Source organism: Pleurodeles waltl, chromosome 1_2 (genome assembly GCF_031143425.1).
Source record: "Pleurodeles waltl isolate 20211129_DDA chromosome 1_2, aPleWal1.hap1.20221129, whole genome shotgun sequence".
Classification (NCBI taxonomy): Eukaryota; Metazoa; Chordata; class Amphibia; order Caudata; family Salamandridae; genus Pleurodeles; species Pleurodeles waltl.
Genome location: NC_090437.1, coordinates 1,230,528,553 through 1,230,545,659, shown reverse-complemented (window position 1 = coordinate 1,230,545,659; position 17,107 = coordinate 1,230,528,553). Strand labels below are relative to the sequence as shown.

The window sequence follows — 17,107 nt, the reverse complement described above, 5'->3', positions numbered from 1 at the left end:
GAATTGTTACAGTGAGTGAAAAGGAGATAAACAATCCCAGCATATTGGAATAAACATATATGTATAATTCCTACCTACACTTTCTCGTTTCTACACACGAGCATCGCAGTGATAGCCTTTTTCTGCCTGTACTTGGTCCATGGAACGAACACCTGCCCCATACCTGAAAAGCAAGGGTCTGCCCGCAGTCTCCTCAGGTGGTTATAGAGACAGGGCTGAGTTCCGCAAAGTGGCAATGAAATGGCACAGCATAGGATGGCTCCTCTGACTGTAATGACCTCTCTAACCATCTTCGGCCTGTGTAATGTTTTTATAACAAAATGTGTTATGTTCTGAGAAACGGGCCTGACGTGATCATGTGTTGCACTCTTGGGGCGGTAATATTAGATAGATTATCATGTATCACCTTGAGCAGCTGTGGGCAGAGGTAAACAGTGAAATGTTGTGCAAAGAAAGTAATAACACTTTTGCAGAATAGCAGCTGATTAGAAAAAGAAAACATTCCTGCTAAAAATTCAGCTATTCTGAAATAAATTAAAATAAATAAATGAAATGAAGCACGTAACTAGGGAAAAGGACAACAGGCCTAAGCTAAAATCATGTGTCTAAGCAAGGCTTCAAAAGGAAACCACGACAGCAGCAGACATCATTAGTGATACCTCAGTGGTACTTAAGAATGCCATTTGGGTTAGTCTCTGCTTCTGCAGTTTTTGAGCGTGTGATGCAGAAAGTATTGGCTGTAATAGATTGATATTTTGATTTATTGAAAAGACAAGCAAGACCATGATTGTATTTTTGAATAAGTCTTGGAAAAACTCAGGGAGTTCAAATTGACTATTAGTATGGATAAGTGTAAATTGCTGTTTTGATGGTTGAATATCTACAAGATGTCATCAGCGTCGATTACATTAAACCTAAGTTAAAACGTTGGATGCCATTCAGTGTGCACCAACCCCGAGAAGTAAGGAACAATTCGAATAGTACGCAAAGTTTGTAAATCATTTTGTGGATATTACTAGGCCCATGAGATTACTTCTAAAGAATGGTGAAAAATATACCTGGTGTGGTGAATGTAGAGAATCATTCCTAACTATTAAGAAGTGCATAACCAAAGCTCCTCCTGAAGTTGTATAATCCGAAATACAAGTCAATCCTTAGTACTGATGCTAGTGCGTATGGTCTGGTTGAGGTGCTTCAGCAATTAAATCGGGCGAAGAAAGAGTCTTTGAATTTGTGTTAAGGACCTTGAGGGAAGATGAGCAAAGCTACTTTGTGTTTGAAAAAGGGCTGTAGCTTGTTAGTGGTATGGTCCAATATTTCAGGACTTGTTTGTGGGGGACAAAATTCGAGCTAAGGAGAGATCACAACCACTGTCTTATCTTTTTTCATCCATACCAGACTAACTACTGTTGCACGCTGCTGCCCTCTAAGGAGTACAAAAGGTGATTCACCTGTTACTGAATGTGGCGTATATCTAATTCCATTACCTGGGCCTCAGCTAAATGTTTTTTCAACAAATAAATGAGACAAAGCTACTCCCCATACAACCAAATGGTTGTTTAGGCTTCAATAATATACATTTACGATGAAATATGTTCCTGGTGTAAGGAATGTTAAAGCAGATTGGCTTTCAAGATAACCCACTGTGTCAACAGAGAAGGGAGATATGGAGGACCAAGATGTGGAAGAGTGAATATTGGCCACTATGGGGTTGTTCCATCAAGGAGCAATTACTGAGGATGAATGGAAGGGTGCAGTAACTTTACACAAAGGGTTAAAAAAGATGATCAACAACTTGAGCACATGAAGACAAGAATGGATGAATGCTGAATTGCTTGGAAAGTCTGAACAGGTATGAGCAGGGATGTAGAAAGTTATGTGAGGAATTGTAACAGCCTTGTGACTAGTGATAAGTCTTGTGTGGTCTGGGAATCACTCATAGTACTAATTAAGTGTCCTGAAGGTGCATTGAGAAAGCTTGTCATGGACATCTGTGGTCTGTTTGGTAATCCTGGATTAAGGGGTACGTTTGTCATTGTGTTGGGTGGCTTCTCTAAATGACCAGAAGTACATATCGTGGATGAAGGGAAGTGGGAAGTTGTGATTGCACTCTGCAGAGATGTATTTGCAAGAGAAGGCATTGCCACGGACAGTGGTCCGTAATTTGTTTCAGAGAAAATGTCAGATTTTCTTTTCAAGTTTCACAATATACAATAACAAAGGATTGTGTTGTATCATCCCAGAGAGAACGGAGTAGTTACGAGATTGAGTGAGGTTTTGAGGTAGTGTTTCCAATTGGCTGCTGAGAATGGCTTCAGCTGGAAAGATGATCCGTGAAACATGTTATGGAATTATAGATTAACGCCACACACAGTAATAAGTGAATCACTTTTTGTTCTCCTTAGAGGGAGGAATCCCTTGACAGCAGCTAGTCTGGTATGGATTGAAAAAGACAGTAGATGTGATGCAAATGTTTTGATTGGACGAGAGAAGGAGAAGCAAATGAAATATTGTCGAAGACACAGCAGTAAATTAAAACGTGCACATGCATTTAGGGAAAGGAGTGTATGTCAGAGTCAAATTGGGCACAACAGTGGGAAAGGTAGAATCAATATTTTCAAGTAAAAAGAAAATAACTTTTTTGGCAATACTGTAATTTTGGAAGGTAATTAAAAATGGAACATAAGGAGATTGGTTCCTTGTGATGGTGGGAAAGTACATAATGAAACTGGAGAGAGTGGAAAATATGATGAAGACAGCAAGAATGAAACCAGTCTTGTGTACGAATATACTTTTAGGATGCATCCCAATAGAAAAAAGGTAACTCCGGCAAGGTTAGAAGAAAGTTAAGTAAGAAAATGTATTGTAAGCATACCCATTTAGATTATTAAGATAATGTTTGTGATGATTTTTGTTTGTCTATGTATAACTTACAATGTAATTAGATTGTTCCCTAGTTTCTTTTCTTTGTATATGTATAACTAGGTTCTGAGTAGTTTTGATTTGTGTACTCATATATTGATTAGTAAGATGTATTAGGTTCTGTTGTATAGCTTTAATGATAGAATGTTGGGAAAGGGCTCCATGAGGGAAGGTCGAAGAAGGCTGGGGAGGCAGTTGAGCAGATCACATTATGGGGGGTCCTGTTGTACTTCTATACTTGGTGTGAAGACAATAAAATCTCACTTTTAAATGAGATCGGAGTGGCTTCTAAACTCATTTTGTTTCCTATGCTGGGGTACCTTGTACTCTGTTACGGTGACGACAGCTGCTGTTGACTTTGTGTAATAAAAGCAAAGAGAAAGATTAATCCTCTCCTCCTTGCACTGCCTCTTGTGAGTACTTGTTCTGAATTCTACTTAATCATACAGATATGTGTCGACAAATGTTATACCAAGTTTAACGAACTGAACAAAATAGAGGAATCCAGGAAATGGATTTCTGTGTGTAAAGGTAAAATTACTTGATTTCACGTGCCGCAGGCAATAACATCACTTTACTTCTTCTTATAGAACTTTATGAAAACCAGTTCATTTACATAGAGAAATGCTAAGAGGAATATAATATTGCTGGCTGATACATTTAAAACATCATTATATATATATATATATATATATATATATATTTTTTTTTTTTTTACTGTGCAAAATGTGTATCACATTTGTGGCAAAATTGAATGTATTTTACGAATACACATCACACTCACTTGTCACACAGCTGTTTTAGGACTTGGATTAATACATTTCCCTATTGCTTAAGATGCATGCAAACATTTTAACAAGATGGTTGTCACAGGTATTCCAGCTATAGCATAGAATTAGAAATGCTCTTTCCAATGTGTATAGGCTAAATCATAAAATGACTGCAGCAAAGCTTTACCACAAGGATGAACAGATGACAGCAGGGGTTTGGAATTCTTGTAGCTAGCCCAATGCCCAGGACATAATGTTTATGGTCAAGGACAACATGTTTTTAGGTTCGTTGTGTCATTGGGACAGGTAGACCCAACCCCTTGCAGCACAAACCCTTTGACAGGCAGATTACAGAACCACACTATGAATCGGGAAAGGGTGTTGTCTTCAGTTAAGGTAACACTTGTGTCCATTTGTTAATTCTGTTCAAACTTATATTTAAGTGTCAATAATGCAAACCTTTATTGTTAGGTGCGCCCTCTAAGGAAATGTAAGCTCAGGCTGCACTACTGACAGTGGTTCCAGTATGACAGTGTGCACACACTTTTGCAAGATTTAACAATATGAGGCTCCCAGAATGCTCTCTTAGATGCAGATATTTACAGAAGCTTGACAGCAAGATTAATGATTCCCTGCTTTCAATATGAATTGTTCACAAAACTACTAGGAAAAAAACCATTATGCTAAACTGAAATTTTACGTACCATTTCTTTGAAACATCATTTTGTAAAATGTGTTGATGAGTGATATTATTTCTAAAAAGTATTCATACTGGAAAATCAGTGTAACCAATTTTAACAAGAATGAAAGTAAACAGACATTGACAAAACCAATCGGTTCAACATTGGTGGTCAGCCTTTGGTTTTTTTCAATGCAAGTCTAGTTTTGACATTGTTTTTGTAAACCTCTATTGTTGTGGGAGTTGCTGGGTCCTCACCGTTATAAGAGACATTTACAAAAAAAACTTTGGGTTTCAGAAAGCACATACTGCCACAGTAGTTCCTGCCACTGAGCAAAACTACGTAGTGTGCCGATATGCTCTTTGTGAAAGAGCAGAGTGCTGTCACTGTCAATAGATATGGAAATGGAGAGATAGGAGTCTAGTTCTTAAAGATTGTCACAAACGTGCAACCCATGCTATATGTCCTTGCATTAGTGCAGATATACGGCTTGCATAAGTTCACAAAAATTAGCAGAAGTAGGCCACAAAATTGTGCTCCTCAAAAATATTTCTGAACTGCATTTTAGCACAAACATATGTAGATTTGCTCATGTGAAAATCTATTGAGCATTTGTTTTGAAAACCAAGTTTATTGATTTTAACAACATTAAAGACACACAACCAGTTCCACATGTCCACACAATAGGCACCTTGCCAGTATACAGACATGAATATCCTGCATACAAACCAGGGTACCCCCGCCCCACCCCACGCCCAGTTCTTTTCATATTTTCGGGGGCAACCATGTGCCTTGTATATCGGCTATTGCTTCAGCAACGCCCCCTCCGATAAACCCATCAGTGGGACACTAGGGGTAAGTTCAGTCAAGCGGCCTTGGACCAGAGAGAGTTCCTTCCTCACCCTGCACAAATGTGTGTCAGCCGGGGCAAGCCCATACCGTATGGAAGAAGTCTGCCTCCCCTAGGAAGCAGTGTGCACAAGGGGCCTGGTAAACCCTGCTGGCTCGGTGAAGTTGCCAGGTGGGCGTGGGAGGGTTAGATAGGCAAAATGCTGGTAATTAAGTTGAATCATGAGGAGTTGCAGACAGAGAGCCATCTCCCTAGGAGCCAATCTGTATTCACACGATTCATCATCGTGGTCACCCACTGATGCCTCCCACCATGCACGCAGCCCAGGAAAGTGATCCGGAGCATGGAGGATTAGTGAGCGGTAGATCCTGGAGATGGCACTCTTTACCTTCTGCCTCATTAATATCTTGGCTTTTAGGGGATTGGACTTGGGGAGGTGCACTAACAGAGCATAGCGTAATTTGAGATAATGGTGAAATTGTGTGCGGGACAGCTGCTATTGTTTTTGCATTACCTGAAAGGACATTATGCCCTGCTCCCCACTCTCTAGACATCTCCCAAGATATGTGATTCCTTCAATATCCCACTGCATAAAACCTTGGAGGCCAGTGACATGCAGTATTGACTTCCCATACCACAACAGAGACATTGCGTTCCCACCCAATGAAGCTAAGTGCTGCCCTCCAGCACAACAGACACACCTGCGTGTAGTCGGGGAGTTCCTGTGGGTTTGGGAGTCCCATAGAGCAGGCCTAGGAGCCCGTCAAGCCCAGCTCCGACCGGTATGCAGGGTCACCCAAAAAAAATGTCCCCGCAGTGGACATTGCAGCCTGTTGAGTATTTTAAAGTTCACTTTCCTTTACTTCTGACCTTGTCAGGAGTACATTTCTAACCTTTCTTAGTATGGTAAAAGACTAAAGGAGAGCTGATGAAACCCCCAAAACATGTAAGTTAGTAGGCTTGCACACCTCAAAAAGGTCATTCCAACTATGATACTATTACTTACTCCTACTACCGGCTCCAGTGGAAAGGTGGCAAATAAGGGAATTGTTAGTATTCAAATCCTACAATGGTATGAGCCCTTGGGTAATCAAAGAGGCTATTATCAGAGCTCTTATATATTGATGTAGGTGCCATAGTTTGTCACCATACTATGTGGCACTAAAGGGACAAGTTTTTATGAAGCAGCATGTCCCATGGACAAGTAGATAAATTCCACATCCTTGCTGACAATGTGTATATAAAAAAAAAAAAAAAAAAAGGTTTAAAATTCCATCATAACTGGAAACAGGCTTGAAATGTTCAGATTGGGATAATCAAGGTCAGGATTCCTTCTTGCTGTATCACTTGGTCTGCCACCCTTGGAGTCATGGAGAAAGGCATAATTGACGTCTGGTAGCCAAACTTGCAGGAATGCATCAGCCTCTGCCACCTCCAGATCTAGCATTCAGCTGTAATGTCTCAGCAGCAGATGACTGTCTGGAGGCAAACAGTTTCTTATGACACAGACCCATTTCCTCATGCGTCCTTGGAAAACCTCCGGGTGCAATTTCCATGCACTACCATATCGAAAATGCCTTGATTGCCTATTCAGTGACGTTCTGTTTTCCCAGAAGACATTGCAGTGTTATTGCTATCTGGTTCTGCAGCCAAAAATGACAGAAGTATTTGACTAGATCCAAATTTATCGTTGAGTGAATTGCCCCCCCCCCCCGATATTATATGTAAACTACACAAAAATGTTCTTCATCGTCAGCAGTACGAAGTTCTTTGCTTTTTCCATTTGTTCAAGCAATTTATTAGTAAATCCAGCTCTTTTTCTGTCTCTTTTGTCAGTAGCCAAGTCTCCCTGCTTGCATCCGACATGAGTCAGCAACAAGGTATTCATAAAAGAATCTACACCACATAGCACTGAGTCATCTCAAGCAACACATTTCATATTCGGAGTGAGTTACCCAAGTGTAATAAGGATAGTAGATCCTGAAGTCCGACACACAGAAGAAAAGAAAGTATTCAAAACCATAGGAACATCAAAAGTCCCATTTTGGTAATCAAAGTTCTCAACCGACTTGGAAACCAGATAATATGTGAAAATAAAGTGTGCTTTTTTAAGTCATGTATACTATGCACAAAACAGCTGCAGCACCTCCATACTATCTCAGCTGATGCGCTGTGCCATACAAATCTACATAACATAATAATAATAATAATAATAATGTGACCTTGAATCCTAACTTATGTACATGAAGACTGGAAGCAGTATTCTGTGATGTCTGATGCCTTGGTAAATTGCAGTTGTGTTTGTGTTTTTTTCATTCTCTCTCATTTTATTTTATAGAACTGCCTGTGTGGTAAATCGGCCCTCCGTCCACTACAACCATGCCATAGATATGCTTCATCAGGAGGCTCTGGGTATGTAATGCACTAAACACATCAGTTAGTATTGTACTATATTTCTCAGTTTAAAGATTGTTTATTGCATATAATGTTTGTAACTTTTTACAACGGTAGGGCACTAGTTGTGTGTCTTCTGTTTAGCTTCCCCTTGCTATTTAAAGAATGCCACCACAGTTTAAAACCATGGTTAAGATTCTTATAAAATAGTGTTTTGTCTTTGGGTGAAATGGGCGGTGTGAGGAGCATTGGGTGTCTGTGAGATTTGATGCGGTCTCAAATAATACCCTTTTTGAATTATGCTTAGGGCAGAAGGCAAGGGTAAGACAAAATTGAGATGTTAAACTTGAGAATAGCCACACCAGTTGTTTGCTCCTTGCTACCTAAAACCAGAGAGAGTAGTGTGTGCTTCATCAGTCGTCTTCTTCCGGCACAACTCCAAAGCGTTTTAATTATTTTGCTTTTACCTGAATAGACCGCAGACATAAATCCCGTAATTATAGTATTTAAGTGGCGAATATTGGGTCCAACTTCCAAAAGAAGCAAATAAGGCAAGCTCTTAAAAGTAAACGAAAAAAGTACATTGAAAATTTCTAACTTGAAATATACAAACTGGGAGATGCATGTGTATTTCCATTTGCCTACAAGCTCCAGGATTGGCAGGGGAATGGAACATGGTCACATTTGGTGCTGAGAACACAGGAAGAAGTAACAGAATAGAAGACAAAGAGACTAGAAAGGAGAGCTTGTACCAATTTAGACAGGAAAGCGTACCGGAAGAATGCAAATGGCTTAGCCCAATCAATTGGGCGATGAAGAATCCATCTGTTAAAATAGTTGTTTTTATTTATATTCATTGCAAGAACATCATTATAAGGTTGTTTTGTCAAATGACAGGTATTCAAGTGGATTTATGTAAAATGACAAAATCCAATGTTTGGATGACCTTGTGGGTGTAGAAACTTCATGATGCCAATTAACCTATAGATTTGTGTGTGACGCTAGTTATCTGATTGTTCAGATTGCTTTTCAGCAAATCTCTTTCAAGGCTGGGTAAGAAATGCAGCAAAAGAATGTTGTTGAAATATACCAGTTTTTCTAAATTTCTTTTAAATGGTGATCAGTTGTGGGTGAGGATTACGCTAAAGTATATGATGAAAACATGTCCTAGTATGTGTGGATAATCTGAGCCATAGGGGTAAACTACTCCATGAGAAGAATGACAGCGTCAGGATGGGGCCTTCACAAATTCATGTGCTCATAAGATATGTTGATTTCAATTTGCAGTTACTATGGTTTACTAATTGGATACTTAAAAAATTGTTTTTCTCTCTCTCTTTCGCTCTCCCTTTTTCTCCACCGCCCCCCCCCCCACCCATCCCACTCCTTCTGACAAGCTTCAAATGGTTTTCCTTGTTACTTAGTTTCTGCCTTGGATCCAGCTAGCTTTCAGAGTTGTTCTACAAGACCCTACAAAAGCCCACAAGGTCTGGTGTTTTTGTGTCACTGTGCCTGACTGGAATCTCTAGCCAGGCACAGACCTCCTAGCCAATTTTCCAGGGTTGGGTTCTTACATATTTTCACAACCTACCCTCTCTCTTCCACTGTCAGTGGCTGATGTATATACTCTTCTCACACATGGGCTGTAAAATCTGAGCTGTGATGGTCTGTAAGGAGGAGTAGAAGAGCCGCAACATCCACCTCATTGGCTGAAACTCAGGTTGCCTCAAATGAGGTGGGTGTGCTGACTAATCAAACACAGTTATTGAGGCCTGTGGCCATTTAAATCCTGTTTACGGCTGTTTGAAATTAAGATTGAAGCACGAATATATAAAATACTCCAATGCTGGAGAACTGAAATTACATGTAACTAATGTTTTCACTCATGCGACCAGTGCACCCAGGGCAACACTGGATGCACTGGTCAAGTCCCAATCTTGACGAGTTGACCAGGCACCTCAAGCAGGTAGCAATAAGGGCCCACTCTGCTTCCCTTCAGCAAATGTCCTGGCCTCCCCAGGAAGGCCTCTCTGTGGGCAGTTGACCTGGCATGTAGGTAGAGAAGTAGGTGCCATTGGTAGATTGGGATGGATCAGTAACCAAACCTGTTCATTACAGATGTAGCAGGTAAACTCTGGTCTGACCTCTGGAGATGACTAACATCACTAGATTGACAGCAAGAGGTTCTTCACCACATCACAGGTGATTTGACCAAGATTGCCTGTGAGAGCCACCTCACAAAGAAGTGATATTGGATGCCAAATGCTCATCTTCAAAAGAGCAGAATGAGCTGCATCAGCCCAACAGTCAGGATGGACCATGTCAAATAGTCTTCCGTTTTCGTCCCACCACGAATTACAAGTCAAGCTTGAACAAAATTGCTCTTTTATTTGGCAACACCTTTTGAACGGAAGCTCATTGACAAAAATTCCAGTGGGCAGGAAGCCAACAGTGGGGGTAGGCATAGCGTGACTACTTTGGCCAATTCTGTTTTTTCCTTCGAATTCGGAGTATAAAACCAGCACTAAAAGTCTCAAAATTCTAATGAAAAACAGAACTAGACGTGAATACAGTTTTTGTGCATTCGTTTAAAAATGTCTGCAGTACCAGTCAAAATACTATCCGGCTTCGTTAAATTCTTCTAATTTATCAAAATTGCATTTCTAATAAAAAAACAAAAACACAAAGATAGACTGGGACTATTATTATATTAGCTGTAGGTACAAGCATTTGTTTTCAATAACTAAGAACAGTTCGATGATGATTAAAAATATAGTGCTGTTAGGTCCTGAACACAGCTTTCAACTTATGTAGCATGTTTGGCTTGCGGAACTCACACATGAATAATAACCATTTCGCATATTATGGCGTGGGCGAAAGATTACACTCCTCTTTACTGATCAGTATTGATGTATCATTCAAAAGACAATGATACTAATATATGTAGTTTTCCAAAATGTGTGCAATGCTGTGTTGAAACTGTGTGAACAGAATTCACGTGTATGCTTGCCATTCATTTGAAGGCAACCGTAGGGAAATGCACTCTTCCATATATTAACTAAACCGTTTGTGGATGCCGGACAGATACACATGTTATAGATGGCATCCATCTTGTGGGGACGCCACCTTTTAACATACATATTTGTGTTATTTATAATCAACCACAGATTTGTGAGTATTTAAGACGTGGATTATTCTGTCTAGTTGTGAGTGCTTGACTCTGTGATTGCTCTCCGTAGATCAAATTATCGTCTTCCTTTCCAAAGGTAGGAGCAAATGCAATTGCTGAAACCCTCTCGAGTGGGTTTTCAGTACTAGTACTAGTGCTTGTGTTTCTTGCACTCCTCTGAGAATAGGAGAAAGCAGTATGCATTAAACATTTACATAGTGGAGTTCACTAGTTCATGCTTACCTTGTGTAGGGCAAAGAGGGCCTGTGAGGAAAAACCGCTATATCACAAATGAATATGAGTAAGATGTCCCCTTCAAAGGTCAGGGATGGGTGGCAAAGAAGCTTAAGTCATGTACACAGTGGTTTCGGTTTACTCAATGAGAGGGTGTTTTGTGGGTCAATTTGTACCCCATTGGTCTGATTCTCTGTTTAGAGGAGTGGGAATGGTAAGAGGTTTGTTTGTGTTGGTTATTGTTCTCAGACTATTTGCCCTTTGAATCTGCACTTCCTCCTCTTTTTATGTGCTAGTTAATTGTTAGCATGTATACAACTGTTAGTATTGTTGAAGTGCCTGTGGGTTTTAGTTATCTGTGAGAGTGATCTTTAATAAAAAGTAATTTCAACTGTTAAAAACGAGATTTCATTTTTCTATTGGAACCGTTTGCACATGATGGTAATTTTCAAAATGATATATTTCTTTCAGTGCAACAGCAGGGAAAATTGTTGGAGGAACACTCTTGTTTGTAGGCGGAGGAGTTGGTGGCACTGTTTTCTATGCTAAATTGGACCCACATTTCCGAGAAAAAGTGGAGAAATCAATCCCTTACTCTGAAAAAGTGTTTGAGCTGACACTTGGTCCGGCACCATACACTCTGCCAGTGCCTAAAAAAGTGGTACGTCTTTTCTTACTGTTGCTCTTAATCATATTTAAGCATTTTATTAAGCATTCATTTTTCTGTTGACTGCAAGCGGCTCCTTCTAAATTATAGATCTAGTATTATGTACATTAACTGAATCTATAGACTGATTGTGGATTTAATTGTGTTTTGTCAACATCATGCAAAATAACTGGAAAATAACTTTGTTAGGCTTCCTTTGGATTGATAAATCACTGTAACACTCCCCTCCCTCCCCCTGGTCGTTCCCTGGGTTGACTGTGTAGCTAACTTTGCTCCCTTCCACCTACCTATACTCTGATATAGGTGTTATGCTGCTTACACCTGTGACACATTACTTTTCAGCAGTAGTGTGGATCAGCGACCTGAATTTGTCTGAGCTGTTTTCGGTCTAAGGGCCAGATGTATAAGCTTTTTTGCATTCGCAAACAGGGCCAATTGCAAAATTCGGCTGTTTGCGAATGCAGTATTGCCTTTCACAATGTATGAAAGGCATTCACAGTGCAATTTTAAGGAATCACAATTCCTTGAAATTGCGACCCCCATTTAGAGAATCGCAAATTGCAATTCTCTAAATTGGAAATTGCAAATGGAGAATTCCTATTTGCGATTTCCAAAGCACATGTATCACGCATTTCCTAAATGCGTATTGGGCATTTAGGAAATGCATTTACCACAAACTAAAGTTTGGTGGTAACCATGTGCAAATTTAAAAAATGCGTTACAAATGCATTTTAAAATTGACATGTAGCGCACAAACGCCCCTAAGGCATGTGTGTGCTTCACATTTCTATAAAAATATTTTTGGAGTACAGCAGAGGGGGCCTTAGGCCCCCAGCACCCTGGGATTTGCATTTCCTAAATTGCGAATTCCTAACTGGAATTCTCAATTTGGGAAATGCAAAAGCATTTGCAACAGGTCCATAGGTGCAAATGGGGTCGGATTCTCTATTTGCGATTCGGTAATAGCATTTGCGATTTTTAAGAATACGCTATTACCGAATCGCAAAATTCATACAAACCATTTTGCATTTCTTAAATAGCGATTTCTTAAAATTTGCTATTTAAGAAATGCAATTTGGTTTTTTGACACATCTGGCCCCATGTGTCTGCATGACTGAAAACCATTCAACGGTCTGTAGAGGACAATTTAGATACTGGGGCTATCCCAGTGATTCAAGGTCTTGTTTACCTTAACTTTGTTTCATTGTAAATAACATCCATTTCGCCCTTTCATCCTCCTGAGTCCGGATCGGATGAAGTCATTCCTGATCCTTAACCATGGTTCTGTATCTTATCCAGTAATAGAGTTTCACGCAAAAACAGTATCCACACACTGGGTTACATGTGCACTTTTCTATTTGTTTTTTAAATGTTTCTCACATATATGTATATTGGGGTACACAGATATTTTTAATTCAACCATAAAGTATACATTGCCATCCTCTTGCAGAATGGTACACACTTGCCGGACCTTCCTGAGACAAATGTTTTAAAGTTCACTGATGTTTTGGTGCTCTGTCAATCGTATGGCCACATCGTGGTTTAAGACTCTTGTTTCTCTTCATTTTTTCTGACCACTACACCTTTGGCCATTGGGAGGATCTCTCTGGCAGTAGTAAGTCTGTTGTCATTTGTCCCACTGGGGTTCTCTAGCCTCATGGAAACTTACCCATTAAACTTTTGTTTAGTTTTCACACAATCGTTTAAGCTTGTCAGTTGTAACTCCTCATGAGTGCTCTTACTAAAGAGCTGCTTGTTTCAGCCTGGAGGGGCCTGCGGCCTCAGTAACCAGGGTTGGCGGGACTATAATAACTGAACCTTTCCTTCCTCACTGTATCGGAGAGAAGTTAATAAATTACAGTTCCTGGACTCTGTGGGGTTCTAGTCCCTTCAAAACCCTTAAGCCCTTCATAGACCCTGCAGGTGTCTTGGGCACAATACCTATAACAAACACAAAATTCAGTTGACCCAAGGACCTTTTCATAAATCCTTCCTTCCTAGTACCTTCTGTGGCAGTTTTCCTGAAGATGAAGGGTTTTCCCTCTCAGCTTGAAGTATACTAAAATGTCAGTCACAGTTGGATGAGAGAAGCCTATGTCCTAGGTGAGGCCTTTGTGCGGCTCCTTCAAACCCCTATCCCATTTCTTTCTGGTAGGAGGAGTACTTTTGATGCTCCCTAGGTGCACGCAGTCCCCATCCTTTCCACCACTTGTCATTCATCCTCCAGCTCTGAAGCCAATCAGAAGCAGGGAACCCTTCAAAGCAGTGAAATTATTTAAACCCTTTAGTCCCACTCAGAGTCCTAGGTTTCTGTAGCCGTTAGTGATACTCTTCTCAAGGGATGGTTTCAGGGGTATGGAATTTAATAACATATCTATTTGTCCATGGGATAGGTTGCTTCTTAAAGCCACTTGTCCTGTAAAAAAAACAAAAAAACGACTTGTCCCTTTGGTGCTATGTAGTGCAGCGACAAATCATTGCAGCAATTTCATTATGTAAGAGCTCTGATAATAGCCTCTCTGATTATGCCAGGGCTACTACTATAGTAGGGCTTGAAAACTTGCAGTTTCAATCCCTACTATAGCAATTTTCTTATTTTGCCACCATTCCGCAGATCTAGATACTGGGGATGGAGGAAGCAGTAAGCAGTAGTTACAGGCTGGGATGGCTTTCCGTCTGCAAACCTACCAATTGGCATGTTTTAAGAATTTTCACCAGCTCTTCTCTAATCTTTTCCCCATAATGAGAAAGGTTGGAAATTTACTCCTGACAGTGGCAGAAGTAGAAGTTCTTTCAGGGTTGGGGAAAAAAGGGGTTGGAGGGAAAGTGAACTTGTAAACGCTCAATCGATTTTCACATGAGCAAATCTACACATGCATATTTGCTCGTGCTAAAGTACAGTTCACAAATATTTTCTAGGAATACAGTTTCCTGGTCTACTTCTGTAAGTTCTTATGAATTCTTGAAAGCCACTAATTCAAAGACATACCATGGGTACACGTATGTGACTTTCTTTAACAATTGGGTCCCTAATTAGGTCTGGTGTTAACAAAGACACTTTTGTTCTTTATTGAACTTCTATTTCTCTATCTATCAGCTGGCTTTTCTGTGGGTGATCGCATTCTCCTCTTTCGCATGGAGCATATTGGCATTCAAAGTAGTTTTGTTCAGTGCCAGGAACTACCATGGTAATCAGTGGTATAATGTAACTGGAGGGGCCCCCTCCAGACTTGCTCAGGGAAGATGCTGGTCTGAGGGGGGGGCAACCTCAAGGGGGGCTGCAAAGACTTTGCTATGCCACTGGTGGCAATGTGTGCTTTTTGAGACCAAAAACATTTTTTCTTTTTTCTTTTTTTGCCAGCGTTTGTTACAACGATGAAGGCCTGGCAGCTCCCACAACAATAGCGTTACAAAAGCCATGTCAAAACAAGACATGCAGTGACGAAACCAAAAGACTCACAAAAAATGTTGGACCGGTTGGCTTTGCCAGTGCTTGTTTATTTTCATGTTGAAAATGGTTCTACTGATTTTCCATTAGGAGTATTTTTTGAAAATACTACCATGCATCAACACATTTTACTAAATGACGGTTCAAAGAAATAGCACCTAAAATTTCATAGTAGCGAACCGTTTTTTTCCTACTTAAGTTTTTTTCTGAACATTTTTATTTTGAAAGCAAAGAATCATCACTCTTGCTTAAAAGCTTCTGCAAACATTCGTATCTAATCAGAGAGCATTCTGGGAGCATTATGCTTAGCCTCACATTGTTAAGCTTTTCAAACGTGCGTACGCTTTTAATAAAAAACATTTTAACTGGAACCTCTGTGCAGTAGTGCAGTGTCACCTTCAAACGTTTTACAGCGCTCACCCTAATATGTAGGCCTTTCATTAATGAACCATAAATACAAGTTCGAACATCATTCACATATGGACACACATTTTACCTCAACTGCAGACAGTTCCCTTCTCCGTAAACTGGCAGCCAAAGGGTTTGTGCTGCAGAGGTTTGGCCTACTTGTCCCAAGGACAAAATAAACATGGCATCTTGTTGCTCTTGACCCAAAACAATATGTCCCGGGGGTCAGGTGATAAGAATTCCGCATCCCTGCTGTTTCATCGAGGTTAGGCATCATTCAATGAGTCTTGTGTTGTTACTCCAAATCTTTGGGAGTCAAACCTGTCCGAGAATGTTACATCTGCAGGTGATAGAGCAGAGCAACGTTCTGAACCTCATAATTAGTATACATTAAAATATTGCTTGTTATGGTCTGGCTCGACAATGCAGCTGTCGTCAGGCAATTATGTGAGCATCACTAAAAAGGAGCTTTGGCACCGTCCACATGTTGGGAGCCAGATTGAATGTTCAAATGCTTTTAAAGTGTCTTTGATAACTAGATAATTTATGTTGTTTTTCTCTGCTGGCAGCATAGATGGGAGGAGGGAAGTCATTAACCTAAATGGATTTTTAGATCTGTCTTGACAGTGTAAATGTTACCTGACCTTTTAACCTACATCAGTATTATTCTACAGTTCTGTGCTTTGATGTGCACAAATCTATTCCCAGGCTATTTACTTATAAAGCTTAACATTACCATACAACATTCCTTTAATGCCAGACCTATTGGCAGTGCCAATGCCTGTTTATAATGTATTAGAATTTATTAAGTACTATCCTCATATAATTTGAGTGAACAAGAGTTAATATCTTAATATTCTTTGTAGTTAAAAAAAATAATAATAATAAGGATGGAAGCTAGGTTCACCCCAACCATTGATTACATTCCGGTACCCTATTAGAAAAATCTCTAACCATATTGAACTGGCTTACAGCTGAATCAAATGGATCATAAGATTTGCAGAGTCATGTAAAGCCTCTCGACATACCTCTTTGACATTAGTCCTCAAACATGAAACCCTGTTTTCAATATCTTTCTCCTGCACCCAGTCGGTTGGCTTGCTCTGTCCCAGTTGCTAGGGTGTTTTTATCCAATTTTCATGAACTAGAGCAGTGGAAAAGGCGGGGTCCCCTCACACTTGGATCTTATGTTTGTTACACAGGACAGAGATCTGTCCTCCTGTTAGTTTACTAGAAAACACTAAAGCTGCTCAGTTTTAGCTTTTAATTCTGCCAGCGCAATGCTCGCACAAGGTCAGCCTGCAGTCAGATTGCTTGCTACCACAGCACAGAGAATAGAAAAAACATATTCTGGCTTTTACAACATCAGCAGTTCAAATATGTAACAATTTAGCATATATTGTTTGTTAGCAAGGTGATGCTAAGAAGCCCCCATCAATGAGTCTTAATGTTATGCCATAGACTTCATTCATACATTCTGATAATTTTGTTGCCGAAACAAGGACCATGTTAACATGGATCCTTCCAGTTCCTCATACCACTCCATTCCTGTCAGGGAACCAGAT

The 17,107-nt window shown here is 40.1% G+C and overlaps 1 protein-coding gene across 2 annotated transcripts in view; it reads left to right on the top strand.

Moving 5' to 3' along the window:
- Positions 1–17,107, top strand: part of IMMT (inner membrane mitochondrial protein) — a 300,472-nt gene that overhangs the window by 35,397 nt on the left and 247,968 nt on the right. For both annotated transcript variants that reach the window (XM_069204323.1, XM_069204314.1), the window contains exons 2-3: positions 7,561–7,634; positions 11,491–11,680. In XM_069204323.1, coding sequence (XP_069060424.1) covers positions 7,561–7,634; positions 11,491–11,680 — 264 coding nt within the window. The remainder of the gene's footprint in view (positions 1–7,560; positions 7,635–11,490; positions 11,681–17,107) is intronic.